Source organism: Bombus vosnesenskii, unplaced genomic scaffold, assembly GCF_011952255.1.
Source record: "Bombus vosnesenskii isolate JDL3184/JDL3185 unplaced genomic scaffold, Bvos_JDL3184-5_v1.1 scf7180000013267, whole genome shotgun sequence".
In the NCBI taxonomy this organism is placed as follows: Eukaryota; Metazoa; Arthropoda; class Insecta; order Hymenoptera; family Apidae; genus Bombus; species Bombus vosnesenskii.
Window position 1 is genome coordinate 2,343,200 of NW_022882927.1, and position 24,306 is coordinate 2,367,505.

The window sequence follows — 24,306 nt, forward strand, 5'->3', positions numbered from 1 at the left end:
GTCATTTAGAGTCGTACTCCGCATTCTTCGTCGTCTACCTCTTATCGATGATTAAGGATGCAGGTAAAAAGTTTCCGGATTTCATTGTTATAGATTCAACGATCGATTATCGTGCCCAATAATCGTGTATCGTGACTGAATTTTTTGAGAAGAAATTTTTCGTCAAGTCCAGTTTTTAGAATGCAGAGAAATAGTTTATCACAGTGTTATAAAATACTCGACATTTCTTCATAAACTTGTAGGATCTAGATATCATACGTACGTGCGTGGTTGAGTATATTTAGATACGTAGAGAATATTGCTCCTCTCATTTTTACGCTCCCACTGTGCCAACGTTTTTGTCTCTCGCGTTAGACATCTTTTTCGATGCTGCACGATTTTGAAATTTACCTTCGCTATAATTCATGCCTGCCCCGGTCGGAACGAAACGTAAAGGAATGAAAAGAGTCATGGACAAAGTCGATCGATCTTTTTTCTCTTCTTTCTACGAGATGTATCATTCACGTGGGAATATTCACGTGGGACCCGTTTGAATTTCTTTCTCCTGAACGAGAATCACGAAAACGCTGGTTATGGGAAAGTCAGTGTTTGCGAAGCTGGTCAAACATCGTAAGTAAATGAGAACCAACTTGAACAGAATAAAATATGCTATAAGAGTATCCAGACAGTCGCTCTTCTTCGACGTGATTAGTTTATAAGTTTGCAAGGAAAGAGGAAAGTGATCGTCGCAATTATATATAGAACTTAACCGATATTTATTAACAATTTCGTGCCAGTTTTCTTCGGTATTATTACACACGCTTCCCAAGTCTGACTTTTTCGTTTTTTCTAACGGAATTTAAATGTATAATTTCCGTAAGAAGATAGCAAGTGCTACCCGTAGTCGTTGATTAATCGGCAGTTTAAAAACTTGGTAGATATTATCGTATTATTATCGCAAATTTGCCAAATACTCCGAGTACCGGATTTGATAAAATATTACCAAACACTACAAATCTCCGGATACTCGTGTACGACAGTGTACAGTAAGCGACACTTAAACTTTGATCGCGCGAAGATGCTACAGAGCGGAGTATCAGAATTGGAAGAGTCACTGACTCTGACGTATCGTCAGAAACGACCGTTTCGATCCATGCCATTGCGATCGATTTCTATGTAACTTTGTTGTGCTTTGGTGGACGCAACGGTCTAGGCAACTATCGCATCGGAAGAAGAGGAGGACGCGGATTAATCGAGCGTATCTGATGCGATTCGATCGACCAACCGTCAATTTCCTGACAAGACGTGTAACGTGCTTCGCTATCTTCGACGTTCCGCTCTCGTATGATCGAGCAATTTCATACATCACTATCTAGTTTAATTTAGATGGACGTAGGTACGTTCAGACTTGGAAATCGGGAAGGTAGAATCAGTCGCGTGACAGCCGCGAACGAGTGAGTAATAGTCGTGATACTAATCGACCGTCGACGAACTTTGTCGTGTACGAGACAATTTTGTGGTGCGTGGGCAAAGGGGTATCAGCTAGATTTTGGCCAACAGGATAAGTACTAAGTAAGCTGCTATTTTTCTACGTCGTTGTCTTTTGCTTATGATTCTAACGGCACGAGTCAATTTCAATTTCGCTCCTATCCTGCTTTTTTACCCGTGGGATTCCAAAGCTAAGTGTTCATTCGATAGTAAAGCTATCGCGAGTTGCTCTCGAGGATAGTTCTTCATTCGTATCGCTAACTGATCGCATGCATAGTCAGTGTCAACGCAGCGAGAAATATTCCCGAGACCAATTCCAGATTGTTTTCCAGATTTTGTCATTAGGTGGTATTGACAAAGTCCGCAATCTCTTAGCTGTCAACCCAATATGTTGGAAATTTAATATAATGGCTTCGCGTTGGAAAGCTTCTCCGAAAAACTAACAATTTTCACTTACGCTCTTTCGGCTGCTAGAAAATTATTAACGAAGGAGGTGACCATGCTTCGGTTCAGACGGGAATTTTGTGCGACGTTGCTGCTACTGTGCGTCTCAAGAAGCACGCGCCTCTCCGCGTCTTTGGCAGACGCTGAACCTGTTTTGATACGACCGCTCAAAGTCTACGAGAGTTTGATCAAGGGTGTTCACGATCACTTCAACAACACCTGCATCATACTTTTTCACGGCACGATGAACGTGATAGAGAAGAAAGGTGAGCCGGTGATGTTTCAATGAATGTAAGAACGTAACGTTGAAGATGGAACCGTGGATGATCGTTTTAGGATTGGAAGATATGGAAGGACTGTTGGCGCTCCAAAGGTACTTAAGTGGATCTCTGAACATCCGGACTGTGATTATGGATTTTAGCATGTTCAAGGATCGAGTAGGTTTACCAAGAAATGTCGGATTCGACGGATTCCGTATTTAGAAATATTCCGGTATTCTGTGAAACGTATATCAGCGACGCGATGTTGCGATCAAGTTCTCAATTTGTTGACTATAGTCCAGTAAAAAGACAATAAAAGGAGGACAAATTCGGAACGAACGATTTCTTGTATTTCTGTTACATCTGCTATCAAAACGTATATTTTCAATCATTTGCAGAAAAATATTAAAAAAAAAAAGAAAAAGGAAGACACTCGTCTTGTATCTTTCAATGAATTCAAAAACACTGATCAGCTTTTTAGAGTCAATGTGTTCGCTCGTTCGTGAGCCTCGATATTCGCTATTTAATGTCTTGTGGCGTAACTCAATCGGCTATCGCATCTCGTTTCAGGTAGGAAAGACTTATCATCACATCAAAAGGCCGTTGTTCGTGTTATTGAACGACCTCGACGAGATCAGGGAGCAATTCATTTCGGTGAGTGAAAATAAAGACAGGTAAGAGGAAATACCAGAGAAAAGAAACGGAAGATCGTCGACGAATCCAAACGAAACGATAACAGGTTTCCAAATGGATCACGATGTCTTATCCGACGTGGTTGCTGTTCCTGAGGGACGGCACTAGATTCGACGAATTTTTGTCGAACGTCTACGTACCATTTGACTGCATTCTGATGGTGACTCAGAGAGATTCGAAGGGAACAGGTGAGATTGTCCGGGACGTGTACCAAATCAGCAAGGAGGATAATCTGAGATCGATGAAGTTTGGCGAGTGGAATGCGAGAGAAGGATTCCAGGGACCTCAGCTTGGATTATATCAACGTAGAAACGATCTAAATGGACGCAACATACGAGTGGTTTCCGTTCACGTGAGTTACCGCGATCGTTCGTACACAGGTAAAAGAACGTTTAAAACTGATACCGTATGGATTTCGGTAATTATCGCGTTAAAAGCTTTTTATCGTATTGCTAATAGTCAGCTATTCCGTGGCATATACAAATTTTGTATATATATACAATCATGTATTATACATGAAGATATATACTACGTTATATTAATTTACCGCTCTTATCAAATAGAAATCCAGTTTGTAAAATTATGATGTCTTTCTGTACTCACTTTGTAAACTTTCTTTCGCCAGCCATTGTACTTTGTTGACTTAATTTAATCTAACACCGCTACTTGCTTTCTGCAAGCGTCTCGATACTTACATAAGAACAGAAATATCCGAGGAGCTATCGATCGCTATTGACGAATCGTTTCACTGGCAGGATCCTCCAGTTTCGCGGATCATTCGCAATAAAGCTGGTCAGCCTTCTAGGATCGGCGGTTTCTTCGGTGAAGTGATTCAACTGCTGCAAAAAGGAATGAATTGCACGTTAGTATAGCGTTTACAGAAACTATACCGATTACGATATACAGTGAGATTCAATTCAATTATCGTAGAAAACTTTTACGAGTATAGGGTGATTATAGGAGAGCTGCTGTTACATATTTTGGGAAACTGGTATCACGTTCGAATTTTCTAATGGAAAATTATTTTAAGGATGGATATTGTTAATAGAATATCTTATACTACTATTACTTTCATCGAAACAAATTTAAATTACAATACACGTAATATCTAGAAAATTGGAACTAAGAATCTTCTTTTTCAGGGAGAGACGCCTCCCTCCTAACGAGACGTTACGTTTCGTACGACACGCATCGTTAATACATTCAAAAAAGGTTTCTTAAGCGTTCGCGAACCATTGTACCATGTGATCATTGATCAAGCGTTCCCATCGGTTTGCTTTCGTTCATGTTTTCAAGTTCGTATCTTCGTCCTCGTCGCAAGAGCATGCTACGTCGTGCCTTCTAGTCTTTTTCTTTCTGACAGTCGTCGCGTCATCTTCTTGCTCGGCTTTCCTCTTGAGGGCACGTCGAAGTTCTCTCAGCTGCCTGGCCGTTTCCTTCCGAAAGTATTCGTCTTGATTAGCGGCCGATCTCTCTTCGAACCATTCTCTCTTCCGGCCGTCACCGCTTCGTCGATATCTTTCGTAAAAATATCGCCGCGGAGTCGCGGCTGTGCTGCGTAACACCATCGCGCATCTATTATACGACATTTAGTGGGCAAAATAAATCTCTGTAGCTGAAATAAATTTAGGAACGAATAAAAGGAATGAAGAATAATTCTGACAGAAATATTACATAAACATTCGCAGTCCAGTAACAACGAGTAAGTAGTAAATATCAGATGTAAAGTTACTGTTATCTCTACTCAAGATTTTCTCGTGTTATGTTGTGAAAAATGGTTAAACCAATTTTTCTTTAATTTTAAGCGCATCTAACTACGTACGGTAAGGAACTTCTCCTTGAGCTAACGGGTTCTAGACATTTCGATGCGAAGCCTCGTAGCATGCTCTCCGCGTTGGACGATTCCGTAGCCCTTCTTCTTCTTCTTCTTCTTCTTCCTCTTCTTTCTCTTACCCTTTCTCGTTTGTCAAATAGACAGTCCATCGTGCACGAAGATCGCGATATCGGGCTCGATTTGTCGACAACTTCGCGAGGGAGGTGACTCTCGAAGATTTAAATTGAGCTTCGTCTGACGTTCAGAGCATGATCAAGCAAGCCACTCGAATCCAAGCGGCTTGACAACCCCACTTTACCGCTATAAATCTGTAATTTACTTCGGTCGTCGTTTGAATTTTAAGTCGCTCGAATTCAAATAATTCGACTAATCTCAATGAGGTCCTAGGTCCATTTGTACGCGACTGTTGTAATTTACGTTCGCCGCATGTTCCAAAGCGTCGATCTACGGAGAGTTAATACACAAATAAAAAAGAGTATACTTCGATATAAGACTTAATACACGTACAAATGAGAAAGAGTAGTATTCATTTGCATAATTTTTTATGTCTCTTTCAAATGACTCGCGCGACACCGAGGGTCTCAGGTTTACCTATATGGAGGCTAGCTCATGGGGTACCCGATTACCAAACGGCACGTGGACAGGTTCGATCAGAATGTTGGTAGAAGACAAGGCAGATCTCGCGGCAACTGAGCTGATGATGTCGTCCGACAGACTGGAGGCCATTAAATTTACCACTCCCGTCTACTCGACCAAGTAAGTTAAGAGTCAGCAGCTTTCTTCTATTATCGCTATTACTATCGTTTATTCGCTCGTCGCGACGTGGTACGCCGGGCGATGCGTAAGAGTCTGCAATCTGATGGTCATTAACAGTCATTTTTTACCTCCGCCTGCAAGCAACAGATCCAAGAAATCAATCCTGCAATTCCTCTAACAACTTACCGCATGCAACGTATCGGATCAGACGTATCTCTTGCTTGCCTTCTTCTTGCCTCCTTTTCATTCAGATGCCGCGCATACATCAGGAGACCGGACACAACAGCAGTGAAATGGAACACGTACTTGGCACCATTTGCATTCAACGTTTGGAACGCAATCGGTCTGACCGTCGTGGTAGTGGCGCTGACGATCACCGGGATCGATGTTCTCTCGAGAAAAGTGAATTGGTTTCCGGTTGATCTCAGGCCCAATTCTAGGTCCACCTTGTCCGAGATTCTCTTCTACGTATTTGGTGCGTTCTGCGGACAGGGTGAGTGAGAGGCCAATCGAATTTGGCAAATTTGGCGCGCCAGTTACGAGCGAGGAAGCCACCTAAGGAAATCTACGAGTTAATTTTTATTAAACTAAGTTAAACTTGTTTTTATTGAACTATTTACTAAGTTCAAAAGTATTTGCTTCGTTGCACACGAATGTATATACGAAACCGTTTCCGCTACAAGCTAAATTAAACGATGCCGGCTTATACTCTTCCAACTATATTCCCGAAAAAATGAATTTGCATAAGAATCGGTAGTCTAGCGGTCTAGTTTAAATACTTTGGTAATGTCGAAGGACAGGGAGACGTAATTTCGAATTTGCGAACAGGCATGGAACCGTCTCCTTTGGATCCCACGCGACTGGTGCATCTGAACGTTCACTTGACAGGCGTGGTGGTGCTTGCAGCTTATTCGGCAGCGCTAATCAGCTTCTTGGCCATAAAGACGTTCGTGATGCCATTTACCACGATGGAGGGTTTGCTGAAAGATGGTACCTATCGATTTGCCGTGGTTGGTGATTCGGCCGATTACAGTTTCTTCCAGGTAAGAGATAGTACTTCTACGTCCACCATCCGCCACCAACTACGACGCGTCCCAATTATTCAATTCGAACGATCAATACTCTTTGCGACATAGATTTGCGACGATTTCCCATTCGTACTGCATATGATCTATTATAAATAAATTTTTCTAGAAAATTCACAATGTTATAAGCGTACCTAAAGAAACGCGATCTAATTGAGAGATTTGCTTCATCCTTCAAATATTATAATTAAAAGTTTCCCTGGGAAACTGCATATTTCATTTAGCACTCTATATGTTTTTGCGCGTTAAAATTTGTTTATAAGTGCGGAAAAATCCGCAGCTTAATTACAACGAATCGATATATTTCAATAAACGATATATCGATCGAAAGCCAAACAATATTCCTGTTGATAAACCTTTAAATGTATATCGTCAAAGAATATTACGATCGTCGGATTTCAACAATTTACAAAGGTACGAGTAGTTTCGCAATTTACTCTGAAAATATTTCGCTGGTTTTTCTCGGGCACAAATAGAACACCAGTGACACCATGCTCACGGTCATGTTCGAGGAGCTGTTGGCCAGGGAACTTGATCTGCCGGTAAACTATTTCGACGGCTTGAATCGTGTTTGTCAGGAGAAGAAATACGCTTTCATGACGCTGGATAATATGGCCACCGTGCTGCAAGGGAAAGTCGAGTGCGCGGTAGAACCTCTGGATGCGATAATGCAGACTACGATAGCCATGGCAGTCCCGAGTCACAGTCCTTATCGTGGCATTATCGACACCAAGTGAGTCAAATATAGCGTTGCGTCGTTCTTTCTTCTCTCTTTATCGGTGACTTATCCTTCGTAGCATTCTTCTGCTACGGGATAGCGGCATCCTTCAGCGGCTGCTGAAGCTCGAATGGTCTAGCCAAGTGCGTTGGGTGAGTCGTTGTGAACTATCATAAAATATGCATACTTGCAATTAGTATATCGCGTGGAGCGAAGCGGCAGCACACACTGGAAATTAATTACATTCGACGAAAACTCCGTAAAGGATTAAAGCGAATAAAAAAGCCACGCTTGCTTCAGAAATGTTTGAATTTTTGACGCATTAACGAAAAGGAACTTTGTGGCATGGCAAAGTTATTTCATTCGTTAGATACGGTGATTGACGAAGGTATTCGAACGCTTACCGCGGAAATTTTTAACGAGTATTATATCACATGTCTTATATTTTTTCTATTATTATCGTTATTCGTAATTCTAGTCGCTCTGCGATTTAACCACAAGTGCGATGCGCCACCATAACGGCTCACTGTAACGACTCATTCGCTCACCGTTTCAGATGATGTTGGCAAAGACGCTCGTACTAACCGATTCGCTAAGACAGTGTATAAGTGGTAAAACAGAATCGCTAATGACTCGTTAATTAGATCGCTGATAATTCGTTGATAACTGATCGACAACTGACTGTAACTCATTTCCTTGCGATCGCGTCCGTTTATTTATACTGGTCGTGGGAGAGTCGGAAGAGTCAAATTCGTTTTTGTCCGACGGTTGCACGTAGCGGCGACATTGTTTTGCTCGGAGTTTATTTGTTCTTACATTACGCGTATCCTAACGATCTTGAAACTCCGAGGCAAAACAACAACATGATTGTCCTCTAACTCACGCGCCGCTACATCACCTCCCTACCAGTGATAACGTTTTTATATTTGTTGAAATTGCTTTACGAAGACTTTCTTTCTTTTGTTGTACATACGGTTGTACGACTTCGCTCGTCGTTTTCGTGCGCGGTTGCGAAAGTTCGGCATCTGCGGGTTTGTCGTTTCGATGCGGGGTAAAGCGTCGGCCGCTTGTTGTCAAACTCGTGCAGATGTTGCGCGACATCCTCGATATGCGGCGGTGGATACCTGTCGATACGATGCAGGCGTTCGACACGCGGTCGCCGCGGTGTCGTAGGCCTCCGTTTTTCTTTGGTATGACGCGCAGAGGCGATGCCCATGGACTATTCACTGGCCGCGTCACTCCTTGCTCGATCATCGTCTCAAATCTCGCCTTCGGCTGCTCGCGTCGAGCGGAGGCGAGGCGTCGACGTTCGTTGAAGGCCAGGCGTCGACGTTGGTTGAAGGCGAGGCGTCGACGTTGGTTGAAGGCGAGGCGTCGACGTTCGTTGAAGACGGAAGGGCCTGGCGTGATTTTCCATATGAAGTACCGCACTGTGGCGTATTTTGTCGCTACCGAACGATTGGACGAGTCGCGTCCGAAAATTCGACGAGAAGTCGGTGATTATTATTATTTAAACTTATTTAAACTGGTCGGGGGAGAGTCGGAAAATTCAAATTCGTTTCTGTCCGACGGTTGCACGTAGCGGCGACATTGTTTTGCTCGGAGTTTATTTGTTCTTACATTAAGCGTATCCTAACGATCCTTATACTCCGAGGCAAAACAACAACATGATTCGTATTGTCCTTTAACTCATGTGCCGCTACAAGTTAAACAGTGTCGTGAAAACGCTGTTCTCCTTCTCGCACTCGATGCCACATAAGTAATTTCTAACAGTATTCGACTACTTTCGTGAACCACTGTGTGTTCACTTTGCCAAGGTATAAACCTTGTAGACAAGACATAAACGATCGTATCGAGTCGAGTATAACGATCTTCTTGGGATTTCAGGCAAAATCTGGTTGGTCTTCGGTAGAACTGGAAGACGCAGTGCCTCTACTTCTCTTTTTGATCTCGTCTTATCTAGTCACCTGTTTGGTGTTATTAGTCGAACGAATAGTGTCCCGCAATCGAGAGCAACGATCTCGCGGCGATCAACGGTTTACGGGAAATTAGTCAGGCGGATATTTGTCGGATCATGCGCGAATCGTCCTCTCGTGCCGACGCGTTATCAAATTAGTACGTAAATATAAACAAAGCCACAGTTGTGCGCGTTTCCCCGGAGCGGTCGGATAAGATCGAATAGAAGACAGTTTCTGAAAAGAAATTCTGAGAATATTTGGTAAAAAATCGGCATAGATGGCTCACGTGGGACAAAACGCGCGCTTCTTAAAAACGAAGATCCCGACTAAGGAAACTGTGCCATCGAGTGAAAAGGAAAATGTGGCAACCGGTAAAAAGAAACCATCGATCTCGCGCGATACGCGCCACGCTTTAGGCTCGAACGAAGAACGAAGAAAGGGAACACCTTTGAGAAACGAAGATAGCCGAGTGAGCCGCGAGCTTGAACGAAGCGCACGAGCGAAAAAGACACCGTTTCATATACATTTCGATGAGAAAAATATCGCTTCAAAGTCGAGCGTCGCTTCGAAGTTGTGCGTCGCTTCGAAGTTGAGCGTCGCTTCGAAGTCGAATGTCGCATCGAAGTCGAGTGTCGCTTCGAAGTCGAATGTCGCTTCGAAGTCGAGTGTCGCTTCGAAGTCGAGTGTCGCTTCGAAGTCGAATATCGCTTCGAGGTCGAGTGACGCTTCGAGGTCGAGTTGCCCTCCGAGGGTAAATCCCAATTCAAAACGAGTATTGTGTCACTTGAAAATCGAGTCGAAAGTCACGTCATCCTACGGAAGAAATGATCCTAAACAGGTAAACGAGACAACGAGCCCCCCTGTTCGTCGAATTAAATCAAAAAACATTGAAATGTCGAACAAATTGTTTGGAAAAAGACACTCGGTAGAGGAGCTACGAATAGACAAACAGCTTCCGCCATCTAAGATACCCCGTCGCAGATCTCGTTCCGTTCAGCCGGTGCGAACCATCACACATAATACGTCGCAACGTTCATCTTCGATAGATTGGCGCAGCAAAAGTTCTGGATTTGGGTCGGTTAATAAATACGCGATTCTAAATAAACCAGTATCGAGGCCAATAGAAAAAATAACTGTAACTCTAGGGTCGAGAAACAAGGTCAACGACAAAAGGTACGACTACGTGATTTTTCTATCTTTTTTGCTCGATACGTTACGCGTTCACGTTTTACGGACGCGGCCTTTAATTTCTGACAGAAAACAAATTTTGACCAACTCACCGAAGATCGCTCGAGAAAAGGGTTTCCTGCGAAACGAAATAAAAACGGCGACGCCTGCCGACGTATCATTCCTACCGCCACCGCCAAAGACTCCTATCAAGGTAGACAATCGTTAAATGTTTTTTTCAAATAACACCTGTCCCATCGGAATGGAACTTGCCGTCAATGATCGAACGTACGAAATCTCAGTTTTGATCATGTTCGTATTCGCAAGATACAGACAGTTGCGCGCAACTCGAGACACAGTTAATTTAACCCTTTCGCTTCGGCAGTCCAATCCGCCGAAGTACTGTCACTGAATGGAAACGCGCGCCAGAAATGCGCACAGTGTGCGTGGTTGCTGTATATAAATTTTCCTAAGTCTTAAATAACAATACGGTTCTTGTAAGAACCATATATGAAATATCGGTTCACTGTTAATGGATTTAACAGATTTTTTAATACGAAACAGTATACGATCGTTTGGATGTTTGAAATATATTGCGTAAGACGTTTTGATGAACAACACTGTTTCAACACTGAGTAACTTTTAAGAAGTGAAATCCAATATATCGATAAAATCAACAGAAAATGTTCTGTCGATAACGAAAACATATATTATTGACTACAGATGGCATTGGTGAATGCCCGATGTACGAGCTGCCGAACCTAGGATTCGTCGCGTAGTCGTCGCCTATATGCGGCGCTCCTACTCACAGATCATTTCGTAGGTGTCATCTATAAGTGTGACGCTCGTATTTACGGGTTATCTCGCAGGCGCCGCTTATAAGCGGCATTCGAAGCGAAAGGGTTAAACGAAGAAAGACAAGTTAAGGATGCAAAGTGGCGCTCTTTTACGTGAACTTTTATTTTTGAATAAATTGTTCGAGTGTATATACGTTCGACCATATTCGTACATAATTCAAATCGTATAGATTCGTACATAATTTTTGTTGTCTAAACATCTATAATTTATACGTATACACATGAACGATATATTAAGAGGTCGAAATTTTGTTCTCAACACCTGTAGAATTTCTCCGCGTTTACTGGTGCGTCTTCATAATGGCACGTTATTTCTCACCCTTGATTTTTCCCGTCCATTTACATTTCGACCCTTCGTCTCTCCCTACCCCATTCATCGAGTTTCCCCTAATCGGTTATCGTTACTATTCAGATATATACTCACTTTCCAACTCTCACAACTACGCTCCATCTAAAAGACTCAATCTATTTGTCTACTATTTTTAATTTAAATGTTAAGGTGGTGATTCAACGGACCAAGTATAACAGAAGCGCATTTAAGGGCGAGCTACTGGAATGTCGAAACGATTTAAAAGAAGAAATCGATCTTTCTCCCCCCGAATTACTGTATCATGGAGAATATCACGATGAACTGCCGATGATCGAGCGTGAAAGGGAGCGAAAAGCACCGCAATTGTCGAGTAGTTTCTTAACGAGACACATCAACGCGGAGCAGAGGAGGCTGGTCGTCATTTTTATAATACGTCTTGGAGTGAGTAGAGCGAAAAAAAAAATGGCGCAATCGTCGAATGCACGTGTACTCCTCTCGTTTGTCTTTTTCTAAACTACTTTGAGCACAGTGACAGTGTCGTTGTTCGTCTTCCGGCGAGTAATAATTTAATATCGAAATAATTTTAAAAACAACAAGAACAGAGAAGATGGTGCGCGTGTATTCGACGATTCTACCGCTTTTTTCCATAACCTATGAACGAACACGTGGTCTTCCTATCGCTACGTAGTATTTTTACCTGGAAACGTTGGCCGCCATTGTAGTCATCAGGGTGGTCGTTATTCGACTTTGTAGAATGAGAAATTTGAAAAACTAGGAGAGAATTTGGTTAGATGTAATTTATAAAATTATCGGAAAAAAGTATACAAAAAGCAAATATAATAACATTCGATAATATTTTGCAAAAATTAAATGTTATGGTATAGTACGGCGGCTCTTAACTTTTATCGCTTTAAATAATTTTCTGTCTCTGTTCTATAATTCTTTTTATTATATTTATATCGAGTGAAATTATGAAAACCACTCAAAACCCGTAAAATATGCCAAATATGTATAATTAGAAGTTGCGTTAACGTCCTTCCTGAAGAGAAAACATTCGTTACAAATAAATAAATACACATAGTACACATTTTTTAGTCTAATAATATAATAATAGCTTGCATGTGTGAGAAGTTCGTATCCACGTAGCCGATGGTGTAATATGTTTTTCGATCTATCGCGGTTTCTAGAGCAAATAACATAAAATTTGAGTGGCAATCAACGTCTTATCGAGCGTTACCCTCGTACTAGGATCTTCCTCAGCACGTCAGACGATCTTCCATGATCTCCCTCGAATATGACTGTTCCTATTATCTGCATTCTTGTTCTTTCTTGAACGATAAAAACTTCTTACTTTCTCCCGGCTACGAATCAATGTCGAAATTACAAAATCACCTAATCCAGACATATCATGCCGTTTCCATTTTATCTTCGCGTGTCTTCGTTAAAGCGTCTTGGTTTTGTTCTAATAGAAACAACTCTGTGTAGCATTGCTTCTGGTAATTGACGTCTTGCACGTTACGCATACAATGACAAATCTCGTTATTGTTGGTAGATACACTGCCGATATCCATCGCGCATCGTGTATCAATCAGTGAAGCTGTTCGACGCCGTTATGGACAAGCTTTCCGTGGATACGATGATGATCCAATTGTACGCGTTGGCCAGTTTGTGGATCGTGCTCAAGAGACAAGAGAAATTTCATAAGATTCCGTCGGTAAGCGAATGGGACTATTCCTCGCAAACATTTTCTTTATTTTACGCTTTGGTTGTTTATACGCAGGCTACGAAGATGGTGTCCCTCGCCAATGATCTTTACATAGGAAGAGAGGACTTGTTGATCGATTGCGAGAGGAAGATTTTGAAAATACTTAATTTTAACATCACGTTCGCCGATACGTTTAGCCTTTTTACGCATCATTTCATCAGCTGCGAGCATTACATCAACGTATCCGAGGAAACTGGAGCTTTTCTATACAATTGCGGCTGCTACATGGTGAAAATCTTTTTTTTTATTACTATTTCGTTTCTTATTTATTCGATCCTTAAGTTGATTTTATTAGGCCCTTTATGGCTCTATGCAGCTTTAAATGGAATTTTACTTAACACGTAATAGCAAGTCATAACTTGTTGTTCTCTTCGTGAATGTTTCAGATCGACATCACGCTTCTGGACGAGCGGTTTTGTAGAATATCAGCAAGATTGATCAGCATAACAGTATTAGAGTTGCTGCTCGGTATCGGTTTGGACGTCGCAAGGGACAATACCACACCCCGATGGTTGTTCTGGAGAGGTTTACTCTCCGCCGTTCTTAGTTCGCCCCAGAGGTTAACATCGCTTTCGCAACTCCATTTATCCGAACTTGTCGAGAGAGAGAGAGAGAATAATTTACATAATTGGAGTTGTATGTACAACTAATATAATATCAGGCGATTATTTTCAGGTTAGAAGACAAGGCGATCGATTCACTTCGTGTTATAATATTGCGGCGCGTGTTAGATTCGCAAATGCAGCAGGACAGTTTCAATGTGGTATACAAAAAATATTGTCGCAGCAGATACGGTCGGATATCAAAACCTTTCCTGCAGCAGGTTACCAGGATACCTGCCACAGAAACTATTTTCGATCCGTAGAATTGATTTTTATTGGTAAGACTGATCTTTATTTATTTTTAATTGCCATTTTGATTATTCTTTTTAATCATTTTGATTATATTTCGAATTTAATTGTATATTTATTTACTTTATTTTACTCTTGTTATTATTTGTTATATGTGGTCCTCGCCTATTGGCGTAGGATTAACGTCCGGCTTTACATTGTTCTCGATTCTGATGATTTTGTGTCATAATTTCGTTTCATATTTGTAACTTTCTGGTACAAAGAGAAGAAATGCAGATTGTTGTTAAAACGAATAAAATCAATTATTTGCTATGCTATTTTATTGTATCGTTAAATATACAGCGTCACGTCCATCTGAAACCTGCGACGAGGAATAGTGTCTCTCAAGCTTCATGCTAAGCCGTAAGTTTGTTGGGTTTGTTGCCAATCGTTCCACTTGTTCCACGTTTTGTTCACTGATACGAGACCCTTTGCCTCGTCCTGAAATCGAGAAAGTTCAAAATCGATTGGATACTTGTCCTAGCGTAGAAGCACTACGTACAAAACTCTAGCGCTTGTTTCTTAGCTCTCGCATTTTCTTTCGCGCGCTACGTTTCACATGCTTTCATACGGATTTTATAAAAGCGTCGTTATCACGCTATCGAACAAGTCGTGGGAGAAATTACGCGAAGAAAAAATTACGAAATAAAACATTTAAGTTTAAAGAATTTTCAGTTCTACATAAAAAGATTATCGCCGATTTTTGGGAGAAAAGAGGAGGAAAGCTGATTACCCTGAACAGTATATTCGATCGGTCGGACCAAGTGCCGAACAGGTGCAGAAGATCGGGTCGCTTCGAGTACAGGCCACTGGCGGCTAATATACCATGAGTGAGCTCTTCCAAAGCGGTCGCGGTTTTAGCAGCCGAGCTGACGATCAGCCTTGGTGGCTCCAGTCCTAAGTTGCATGTCTGCCATTCGTTGACAGCAGCGCGTCCTCCATTCGGGCAAAGTAACTCTATCTTTGAGGAGTCGACGTCGCTCAACAAAGCTGGCGATGGCAGGAATGCGACATCTCCCTTGTCTTCTAACAAGCAACTAAATGTGACAAAAAAAAAGAAGAAAAAGTGAAAAACAAGAATTATAAAAGATCTTGCAGATCAACGCAACATATTCGCGACGTCGTATGTATTTTTGTTCATAACAGTGTAAAAAATTGTACATTTCTAGCGTTTTTACCGCGGTGAATTTTATTTACATGCCAAGACGACACTCTCGCTCGAAAACGTTAGAATATTTTCTTCTTTGATATTTGATATTTGAAACATTTGATATTTGATATTTCGCGTAGATTATAAATTTCAAAATGAACACGTATTCTATGCACGTACGTTTATTCGCGATTGCGATCAATCAGTTTGGGAGTTTATCGACTTACGCGAGAGCACCCTTGCCGCCGATGTACGCTTCCTCGTTATTTGGCTTGCATTTGCTCGCTTCTCGGATTCGATCGTCCTTGCTCGCCGAGTTTCCAACGCATTGTTGACACAGTGTCGACTCGATTGGCGCTCCAGGGGCACACGATGCCGTGAAGAAATTGGCTAGATCGTCCTCCGAAGATATAAACTTTTTATGTTTCAATACATGCGACGGTGCTGCCCAACCGGCAAAGTCACCCTTGTATCCACTGTGGCAAGATTTCTTGCCCTTCAGATCATCTGAAATCAATTCAACAAACGACAATGAGTACAGCCGATTATCTTATCACATAGATAAGCCGATACTATGTCACGTGTTATTATATCTTCCTATATTTTACTCCTGTATGCGTATCTCATACGCGTATCGTGATTCATGATACATTACTATATCATTATCACAGCACTGTTATTCCTAACTCATTAAAAAATTTCTCATTCGATTCGGTGATGACAGTGAAGTATCAAAATTGAATAGACCTGTAACTTTTAACCTATCGTCCGATGAAAGGATGAAATCTTTTTCTATTATTATATAATATAATAATATTTTCCATTCATACTGCGTATATAAAACAGAGATTTTTGAGAAACGACGCTTTTTAAGATATTAGCCGGGAATAACGCTTCTTATTTCTTACCAATTTTGTTTATCGAAGAAGATTTCTTGATAACTGCCACTGCTGCTCTCTCGCCGAGGTCTGTGGAACCTGGGCCGTACGATTCCGCGATTATGGGGATCGCGTTAAAGTCCTTGATCGCATGAGAAGCCCAACCTCCTTCGACAACCAATAATTCCGCGTTACCTATCTTGATGGCTTTCAAGCAGTCGTCTTGACTCTTTTCGAGCAGACACTCGAACTTTGGTCTGACATCTCTGACGAAACACGAAAACGAACAACGATAAATCCTCCAATTATCCTATTTCAGATTAAAACGATAAAATTCGAAGATCAACATCGCAACCTACCAATTTACCGATATTATCAGTCGATAAATTATCGTGTAAGAGCAGAAGAGCGAACGTGATTTACCTCGAGTACGCTGCTTTTGCAAGAGCATTGCACTTGTCAAGAGCGTTTTTGGACCAGACGCACCATCGAGCACTTTTGTCTGTAGCTCCAGAGTTTCTTTCGATCACATCAAGATATTTTGCGTCTTTCAAGTGGTTCGCGGGCAATACCGGTGACGCGGGGACTGCTAAAGTCTTTTCGTCCAGTAGCATGATGTCTTTCCACCAAGCTGCCTTTTTTTCCTCTCCTAGTTTACCAAGATCAGTCAATTCCTGCACGATCAACAATGTGTTCAAATGTTAACCAACGAGATTTGCCGAGGAAGAAGAAAAATACGAAAAAGAAGAAGAAGGAAAGCTTCCCATGAAAGGAACCTCTACAGAGAAATATTTCTGGTTAGCCACTATCGTGTATTACGTGTATTACGATTGCTATCGAAGATTCTGGTAGCTTAAAACTGGTCGCGGTAGATTTCATTGATCGGACCAAAGCATTACCGAGAAAGTACTCGGCAGTTGCGAGTACTCTTGAATGCTTTTTCGATATTATACTTCTTAGTAGATCTCACTAAGTTGTTTCTATAAGGAAAAAAGGTAAGAAAGAGCGGAGAAAAGCTACTGAAAACTACTAAAAGGTATAATAATACCGAAGAGGTACCCGATATTACCGACTGTTAGTATTTCCCCGGTAATGATTTGGTATCCCAATGCTAGGTTCCAGCTACGAGCTACAAGTTTTAATAACTTAGAAATATGATCCAGGGATACTATTACGCGCTACTGGTCATTACTGATCGCTACTAAACACCCAGCAGTATTTACAATTATCAGAATCCAATGATACAACACTCAGAATCAGTATTGATCAGTTAGTAGTACACATATTCTTCTGCAAGGAAAAGAAAGGAAAGAGAAAAAGAAAAAGGAAGGGGGAAATTAAAAAAAGTAAAAAGGAACCTTTTGAACCGCCTCTACGTCCTTCACTGCGTTGTTGGCCATGTATCCTTGCCAAGGTCTGGCGGCCCAGGTGCAAGGTTTCGTGTTTGCGTCTATCGGTACTTTGCTACCGTCCGGACAGAAGTATCGGTAGTCAGCAGGATTTTCTGAGGTCGGGACTGCAGGTGTCATGCCGACTGGCAAGCCGAAGAAGCGTTTCACGTAGATCACCTTCGTCCACGCTACCTCACCACCATTATGCGCGAGACATCGCAACGCGCCTTCGTATCCAGAGTAAATGTCCGGGTAGTCGCAAACTTCCGGTTTCTCGCAAAGAGCGCACATATTCGAATAGGTTTCCTCTGAAAAATCGAACGCAAACGTGGTCAGTCATGAATATACAGTGACTGTAAAAAGTATACACAGTTGTATTTATTATAGGATTTATGTAATGCTTAATTAGATTCAAGTAGACTAAATTTCGTATCGTTTAGCAGTACTTTCATGTAAGTATACAAAATCGATATACGATGTAAGTATACAAAATAAAGAGCCTGCTAGAGAAAGAACACTTTAGGATAATAATAAGAATATGCACAGATATCTTTTGTAGCCACTTTAACAGTGAAATACATGTGCGCAACATCGTTTTAATACCGTCGAAGTACAACGAGTGGCGAACGTATCTGAGTATTTATTACGAATATGTTACACAAAATCTTCTGAAATTTCATTAATGAGATACGACTGTCATGATCATATCGATAGAAAAATGTGAAATCAGTCTAAAAATGTATACCCCACGATACTCGCTAGTTATTGTTCGAAACTAGCTGCAACAGCATGCGATGAAAAGTTTCTCATTTGTCGCTTTGTTAGAAAAATTTACCAAATGTCCAGCTGGATAAATGGTAAAACACAAATTAAAAATAAAAAAAAATAAATTTGTCGCTTCAGCGAGGGCTCAGCTACGATTTTAGATAGACGGCGACTTTAAATAGAATTGGTTCTATGTTACTATGGGTATTACCGCTATCGTCGTCGCTGTAGTTAGAGAAACTTACTAAGTCTGCGGTTGATCGCTGGATCCGGAGACCAGGTGCCGACCAAACATCCCTTGGAGAAGAGAGAACTCAACGCTCGTAGCTCGTTCTCGCGCGCTGAATATTCTGGATCGTGTAGATTGTTCAGTACTCCCATGTCAGTGAGTTTGGTGATCGGAATTTTGTAACCAACGTTACGGCCCACACCGGTGTGGCAGGACTTTAATCCACGCAAGCCCTGCACGTTGTTGATGTTCAGGTCCTTGTGTATCACGGCCACAGCTTCGTAACGATACGGCGCGTGTGGCTCCTCCTTTGTTCTCACCTGATGCGATGCACGCAAATTGTCAAATTCCAGGGTGAAATTACGAAGAAACTATCTGCTGCCTGATTTCGATGATTTCGAAATACCTTTGTAAAAGCTCGACATTCTGAACAATTTTTTCCTCTCGGATCGCTACCGATCCAATTTACCAATTCCAGTTCTATCTTTTCGATAGAAGATTAACAGACTGTGAATTTTTGTGCAAATTCTAAAATGTTTTTATGAATATAATTAAAAAAATAGACAATTTCTTTACATATTAAAAACTATAACGATTTGAAATGTACAATAAATGTTGTACAGAAATTGTTTACGAAACTAAGATACACTATCGTCGTAAAATAAATTAAAGAAATCCCCCATCAATTCTTCTTGTACGTTTGCAAATCATAAATTAAAATTGTCTCACCTGTTCGACAATGTTGTAGCCGGCTTTCTCCTGCAGGTGGTTGTTCTTCGCCACCAGGTACATATCTTCCGGATCGACAGCTACCACATCGGCCTCCTTTTTACCAACCCTTTCGATGCACTCGTATCGATCGCGACCAGAGATACACGAGATTGGAATTCCCTTGACAGCTGAGTCTTTGATCATGTCCGCGCATTCTTTCCAATACACCTCGGGGACGCATATCGTAACTGCAATAATAAATAATCATAAGAAATTGCCACTTTGTACACGAAGACACAGCCGACGTCCAATAAGATAAAATGCACGCTTGTTCTATTTCATATTGAAAAAAACATTTTCTTATTTTTCTAATTCTTCTAACACGAAGTTCGCAAACACCCGTACGCACTTGCAACGCCATAGGAGATTCTACCGCACTTACGGAAATTCTTTTGGATACCGCGGACGTTTAAGTGCGGATAAGGCGCTCGAAAGTGTAAAATTGCACAGAACGCACATAATATGGAAAAATAGAATATTTTTGGTATTTTAGAACGTTCAAAACGCTTTCCGTAAGATTTGGCAGGTAAAGCAACTTTCCACCGAGATTCTACTTTTTCAATACTATTCTCAAAGATACGAATACGCGTAAAAATCCGCGATCTACCTATGACCACCTATAGCTATACATTGCACGTATTTTGCTTTTCGGATGTTCGCGTTTCGTTCCTGGAAAAGACAATTGATCGGAACACGTAGCTGTTGTAACCGTATTCTCATACTTACAGATTCGTTCAGAAGAATGAGCGGTGGTAAGAAGTATCGCGTTCGTGAGGAACGCGAGAGCCGCGAGGGCAGAACGACGGAAGATCATAGCCGTCAGCGTACACAAATTATCTCGAGTAAAACGTCAAGAGAAGAGAATATAATATCGAACGTAAGAAAGATGCGCAACCGGATAGAAAAACTGAAGACGCGATAAACTGTTGCGAGATCCTACGAGCTGCTTTCAGAGCCTGCTCAGCCCGTTTATATAGAGGAGCGCCTTTTTCCTCGTCTTGTGTTCTCGCGTAATACCTGCGATCTGGAGGGAGTAATCAGAGACGGAGATAGATCATCGCGGCGTTGCTATAATACTTTCTCTCTCTTTCTCCGTCTGTTTCTGTTCTTCCCTTTTTCTCTTCCCCTCACCGAGGCAAATATTCGCGGGCACATTTGCATAGCGCGAGTTCGCGCGCACAGGTAGCCACGGGATTTCGAACACCTCGAATCTGCATCTCAGAGCGAAGAGGAGCACGTCTGATCCAGTAACCGAAGATCTCGTATCGTCGTCAAGGCGGATAAAAAAATAAACGTAAAATAAATAATCGTCGAAACCGTTCAGTCGCGTTTTGTTTGCCTGACGAGAAATACTCGCCAATTCGATTTCGCATCATGTTTTTGGCAATCGAACTTGTTACCTTTAATAACTCGTCGCAGTGGAATTCGGAATTTTTTAGCTCTCGCGATCGATCAAAGATAAAGGTTACGTTTAGTCGGACGAGAAAGAACGATAACGAGTCAATGACTTTTCTGTTCAATCGTTTTTATCTCAACGAAGATGAGGTCGGTTAAAGTGGCACGAAATAACCATGAGCCTACCGTAATGTAATTTAACTGATAATACAAGTAAGTATTAATCGTTTATATAACCATGCATATTTTAACTCGGACGCGTTAAACTACATTTGCTTCCGACCTTGTCAACACTTTCGAAACGTATTAAAATTTTAAAAGTTCACAAAGAATCGATAAAAGAAATTGATCAAGACATCGATCTAACGGCTCTAAGCTTCGAATCTCCGTGATCTTGGAAAACCTCGCTTCGTTGTTGATATTTGAACGCCTCGTTGCTATCCACTCTGTGTCCGTTGCATCCCCCTTACAGTTTCCTGCACCCCTATAAAATCCATTCTTTTCTCGTTTTCGCCAAGCGTATGTTTTACAAGGCGACACGGTTTACGAGCTAATCGACGACGGTCGAGGATAGCCAGCAGTTACGGTCAACAATATACCATGATTGGTCGATTGCGACGCGGTATGTTTTCGAATGAACGCGTGATTCCCCTCGCGTCAAGGTTACCACGACCCACCGAGAGTCTCTACATCTTTTCGCGACGAGAGACGCATCGAGTTTGATCGATGCGAAAATGCGAAAACATCTGCCTTCGATAACAATATAACCTGCAGCGTAACCTCGGGTTAACCTTTGCTCTTTGTTCAAATTATCGTTCCCGTTGTGTCATCGCGGAACAGTTAACGTGTTATCGCCGATCCTCGAGAAATTCTTTTTCGCCTCGAGCAAGAGGAAAAGTTAAACGGAAAAGCCCGGAACGGTATCGTTTGCATTGGGAAATTCCAGGGACTGTGACCTTACCGGGAGGTTCGACCTGATCTTGGAAGCATAACAAATCTGTGTATGTTTATCCATCCGCAAAAATTGTAAGACGACAAAAAAGCAAAAACTACATATGATATGCAAAAGATTGTAACAGGCATATGTTTGTGGTAATCGTTGGTACGACTATATTTTAATACATTTATTTTATTTGTATTTTAAAGGTAGAAGTATGTACATATAAATATTATTTACACAATCAAAGTCTACTTTACCATTCATAAATCACTAGTTTTACAAAAGGGTGAGTTTGTTTATACAAATATTGCTTTTTACAATCAAAATATTTTTGCCATTCATAAGAAAAACCACAAATTAATACAATAATCTAGCCGTAAATATGAAATAGAAATTTTCTTGCAATTTTGTAATTAACTTTTAAACAACCTATGTTTGCGTATTTTTCATTCATATTCATACCGCCTGATGAATTATATCGGCAGAGTTTGGGAAAATCTGCAAGCGTTTTGCATATTCTCGATCGAAGAGATACAACGATGTTCGCAAATTAATTAGGCTTGAAACGCGATAATTTTGATAGATTATTTCTGATACATTCAACACGATCGTAAAAACGCATATATGTACATTATCCGGAAGCTGCATATGAAATAGAAATGACGACTAAACATTCTAAATTGAATGAAACGATATAAATTGAATGAATCGAAACAAAGATCGCAGATCAGATAATTTTAAAGAAGGCGGTACTAGTTACAGTTACAAATAAGTTGGTAACCTGCCATTTTCCGAACTTGTCTCACGGATCGACAATTCTTGACTATTGTTCTGAACTACATGCGCTACACACGTTCGTTTCATTATTTCCAATCTGTGTTTTCGGGAACGATTAGAGCGTAAACGCAGAGTATCTTTCAATTCGGCAGTCAGTTTGTTTTTCTGTATTGACAATTGCTTTAACATCTTCACCGACTCGCTGTATGTTCGTTTCCAGATTTCGATCTCTCCTTCGATCTTTGCCAACTCGGCTCTGTTTCGTCTCATAAGGTCGCGAACCAACTGTAACACGAAACGTAAGTGCTTTGTCTTTCTCTGCTTCATCTCAACGCTCTAGCGACAGATACAGCAAAAGAATCAACAAACACCGAAACCCCCTAATCACTGGACTACTCGATACGACGGACCAGACTCGCAGGCTGAAGAGGCACTACCCGCTAGACCTAAACGTTAGATTCATTTAATTATCCAAATTAAGCATATGCACTTACTTATAATACTTACAAATTATACCTATCTATAATAAGTACTAACTTATTGTAAATAAACAGCCATGTCACTGCGCCACGCCAGAAAAATTACTGAAAATTCTCAACGCGAGAATTGATTGTAATTTCAACAAATAAATAAATAAAAAAAAAAAATCTCAACGCGCGAAAAGGTAAATTTATTTCGAAACGCTCACTTACCCTATGTTCGGTAATCCTTTTCATCCCTCCTGCGAACAGCGTTTCCTTATCGTAGTGCTTAGCGTCACGAGCGTTTCTGATCAGCTGTGAATGAACAACAAGCGTCAGATTTCTCGCAATCGAAGTAAGTTTAACGAACTTACGGGGAAACTTTCGTGAACTGTATTGATTGTGACCTGCGACGATTAGAGTGCGGGTATTTATGCACATTTAAGCGAAGCATGACAACCTGGAGAACATAGACTTTAGAAAGAGGAAAGGAGACGTTTATATCGTAAAACCAGCCAACGGACATTTGAATACTGGAAAGTATGCAAAAGAAATTGATAAAACAAGCCTGAGCGTGAAAGGAATGCTAGCTGAGGAGAAAGCAGAAAGAGGGGGAGGGGAGGCAAAGCAAAGGGGGCTACTGTGCAAATTGTGAAACGAAAACAGTATCCGATGAAACGGCTTTAAGCAATTTTGCGGCACAAAAGTACTTTAGAGCAAGTCAAAGGTAGTTTTAGAATAGGAACAGCGAATGAATCATCAAAGAAATAATTATGCAAGACAGATTCGGCAACAGTGTGTGACAGAGACGATGTACATACTACGATCTATGTAACCAAGTTCAATTTTTGCGCTAACAAGTTGGAATGAATAAGTTATTGCTACTACTTTATGAAAATTCATCTTCATGAAATTCATGTAACTTAAAAAATGCAAGCTTCCTCGAATAGCGATCTATGTAGGAAATTCTTCAGAATATCTGCCGGTAAATGAATCGAAGTTTGGAAACGGGTGAATCCGAAGTACCACCGGACTATTGTTGACTGTTGTTCTCGCGTAGCAACGATCTGACGCAAACTGATTTATCGGCAGAATTTCCAAAGAATTATTATGTCGATATAGATGAATCGTTATTACGTAAGTGGACCAGAATGTGAAGAAAATAAATTCTCCCTGTATTTCGGATAAATGCCAATAATAACATTTTCTGTTACTTGAGAGATGCTGTTAAATTTTTTTTTTTATTTATTTGTTGAAATTACAATCAATTCTCGCGTTGAGAATTTTCAGTAATTTTTCTGGCGTGGCGCAGTGACATGGCTGTTTATTTACAATAAGTTAATAC

At 41.1% G+C, this 24,306-nt stretch overlaps 4 protein-coding genes across 6 annotated transcripts; 2 read left to right on the plus strand and 2 right to left on the minus strand.

Moving 5' to 3' along the window:
- Nucleotides 1–539: 539 nt before the first annotated feature.
- LOC117230526 (glutamate receptor U1-like) lies at nucleotides 540–9,322 on the plus strand. Of its 3 annotated transcripts, none has more exons than XM_033488097.1 (12): nucleotides 540–609; nucleotides 1,942–2,177; nucleotides 2,248–2,348; nucleotides 2,742–2,825; nucleotides 2,911–3,216; nucleotides 3,620–3,726; nucleotides 5,284–5,454; nucleotides 5,706–5,947; nucleotides 6,283–6,497; nucleotides 7,016–7,272; nucleotides 7,337–7,409; nucleotides 9,145–9,322. In XM_033488097.1, exons 2-12 carry the CDS (start codon nucleotides 1,967–1,969, stop codon nucleotides 9,307–9,309), a joined length of 1,932 nt encoding a protein of 643 aa, XP_033343988.1. In that variant the 5' UTR covers nucleotides 540–609; nucleotides 1,942–1,966; the 3' UTR covers nucleotides 9,310–9,322. The 3 variants fall into 3 exon arrangements, with proteins under 3 accessions (XP_033343988.1, XP_033343990.1, XP_033343989.1); XM_033488099.1 differs by lacking the exon at nucleotides 540–609 and adding an exon at nucleotides 1,443–1,544; XM_033488098.1 differs by lacking the exons at nucleotides 540–609; nucleotides 7,337–7,409 and having other exon boundaries at nucleotides 1,887–2,177; nucleotides 9,145–9,317.
- A 138-nt stretch (nucleotides 9,323–9,460) lies between these two features.
- Nucleotides 9,461–14,482, plus strand: LOC117230527. The gene is made up of 7 exons (XM_033488100.1): nucleotides 9,461–10,388; nucleotides 10,473–10,596; nucleotides 11,739–11,990; nucleotides 13,102–13,263; nucleotides 13,330–13,542; nucleotides 13,701–13,873; nucleotides 13,990–14,482. The coding sequence occupies exons 1-7, from the start codon at nucleotides 9,493–9,495 to the stop codon at nucleotides 14,177–14,179; spliced, it is 2,010 nt and encodes a 669-aa protein (XP_033343991.1). The 5' UTR covers nucleotides 9,461–9,492; the 3' UTR covers nucleotides 14,180–14,482.
- Nucleotides 14,466–20,358, minus strand: LOC117230525 (transferrin). The gene is made up of 9 exons (XM_033488096.1): nucleotides 20,115–20,358; nucleotides 19,347–19,576; nucleotides 18,634–18,937; nucleotides 17,591–17,931; nucleotides 16,656–16,906; nucleotides 16,263–16,498; nucleotides 15,582–15,861; nucleotides 14,938–15,241; nucleotides 14,466–14,645 (listed from the first exon to the last, which is right to left on the minus strand). The coding sequence occupies exons 1-9, from the start codon at nucleotides 20,200–20,202 to the stop codon at nucleotides 14,556–14,558; spliced, it is 2,124 nt and encodes a 707-aa protein (XP_033343987.1). The 5' UTR covers nucleotides 20,203–20,358; the 3' UTR covers nucleotides 14,466–14,555.
- A 2,013-nt stretch (nucleotides 20,359–22,371) lies between these two features.
- LOC117230537 lies at nucleotides 22,372–23,268 on the minus strand. The gene is made up of 2 exons (XM_033488116.1): nucleotides 23,193–23,268; nucleotides 22,372–22,785 (listed from the first exon to the last, which is right to left on the minus strand). Exons 1-2 carry the CDS (start codon nucleotides 23,214–23,216, stop codon nucleotides 22,486–22,488), a joined length of 324 nt encoding a protein of 107 aa, XP_033344007.1. The 5' UTR covers nucleotides 23,217–23,268; the 3' UTR covers nucleotides 22,372–22,485.
- Nucleotides 23,269–24,306: the final 1,038 nt, after the last annotated feature.

What these genes read in the sequence shown, in the direction of transcription:
- LOC117230526 (XM_033488097.1), top strand. Translation starts at nt 1,967, where the DNA reads ATGCTTCGGTTCAGACGGGAATTTTGTGCGACGTTGCTGCTACTGTGC. An exon ending in TACGAGTGGTTTCCGTTCAC is followed by an intron (nt 3,217 to 3,619) that starts GTGAGTTACCGC and finishes TTTCACTGGCAG; the next exon opens with GATCCTCCAGTTTCGCGGAT. An exon ending in CCGATTACAGTTTCTTCCAG is followed by an intron (nt 6,498 to 7,015) that starts GTAAGAGATAGT and finishes GGGCACAAATAG; the next exon opens with AACACCAGTGACACCATGCT.
- LOC117230527 (XM_033488100.1), top strand. Translation starts at nt 9,493, where the DNA reads ATGGCTCACGTGGGACAAAACGCGCGCTTCTTAAAAACGAAGATCCCG. An exon ending in AATTTCATAAGATTCCGTCG is followed by an intron (nt 13,264 to 13,329) that starts GTAAGCGAATGG and finishes GTTTATACGCAG; the next exon opens with GCTACGAAGATGGTGTCCCT. An exon ending in GTTCTTAGTTCGCCCCAGAG is followed by an intron (nt 13,874 to 13,989) that starts GTTAACATCGCT and finishes GATTATTTTCAG; the next exon opens with GTTAGAAGACAAGGCGATCG.
- LOC117230537 (XM_033488116.1), bottom strand. Translation starts at nt 23,216, where the DNA reads ATGAAAAGGATTACCGAACATAGG. An exon ending in AAAGGATTACCGAACATAGG is followed by an intron (nt 22,786 to 23,192) that starts GTAAGTGAGCGT and finishes TTCGTGTTACAG; the next exon opens with TTGGTTCGCGACCTTATGAG.
- LOC117230525 (XM_033488096.1), bottom strand. Translation starts at nt 20,202, where the DNA reads ATGATCTTCCGTCGTTCTGCCCTCGCGGCTCTCGCGTTCCTCACGAAC. An exon ending in GCTACAACATTGTCGAACAG is followed by an intron (nt 18,938 to 19,346) that starts GTGAGACAATTT and finishes GCATCGCATCAG; the next exon opens with GTGAGAACAAAGGAGGAGCC. An exon ending in TTCTTCGATAAACAAAATTG is followed by an intron (nt 15,862 to 16,262) that starts GTAAGAAATAAG and finishes AATTGATTTCAG; the next exon opens with ATGATCTGAAGGGCAAGAAA.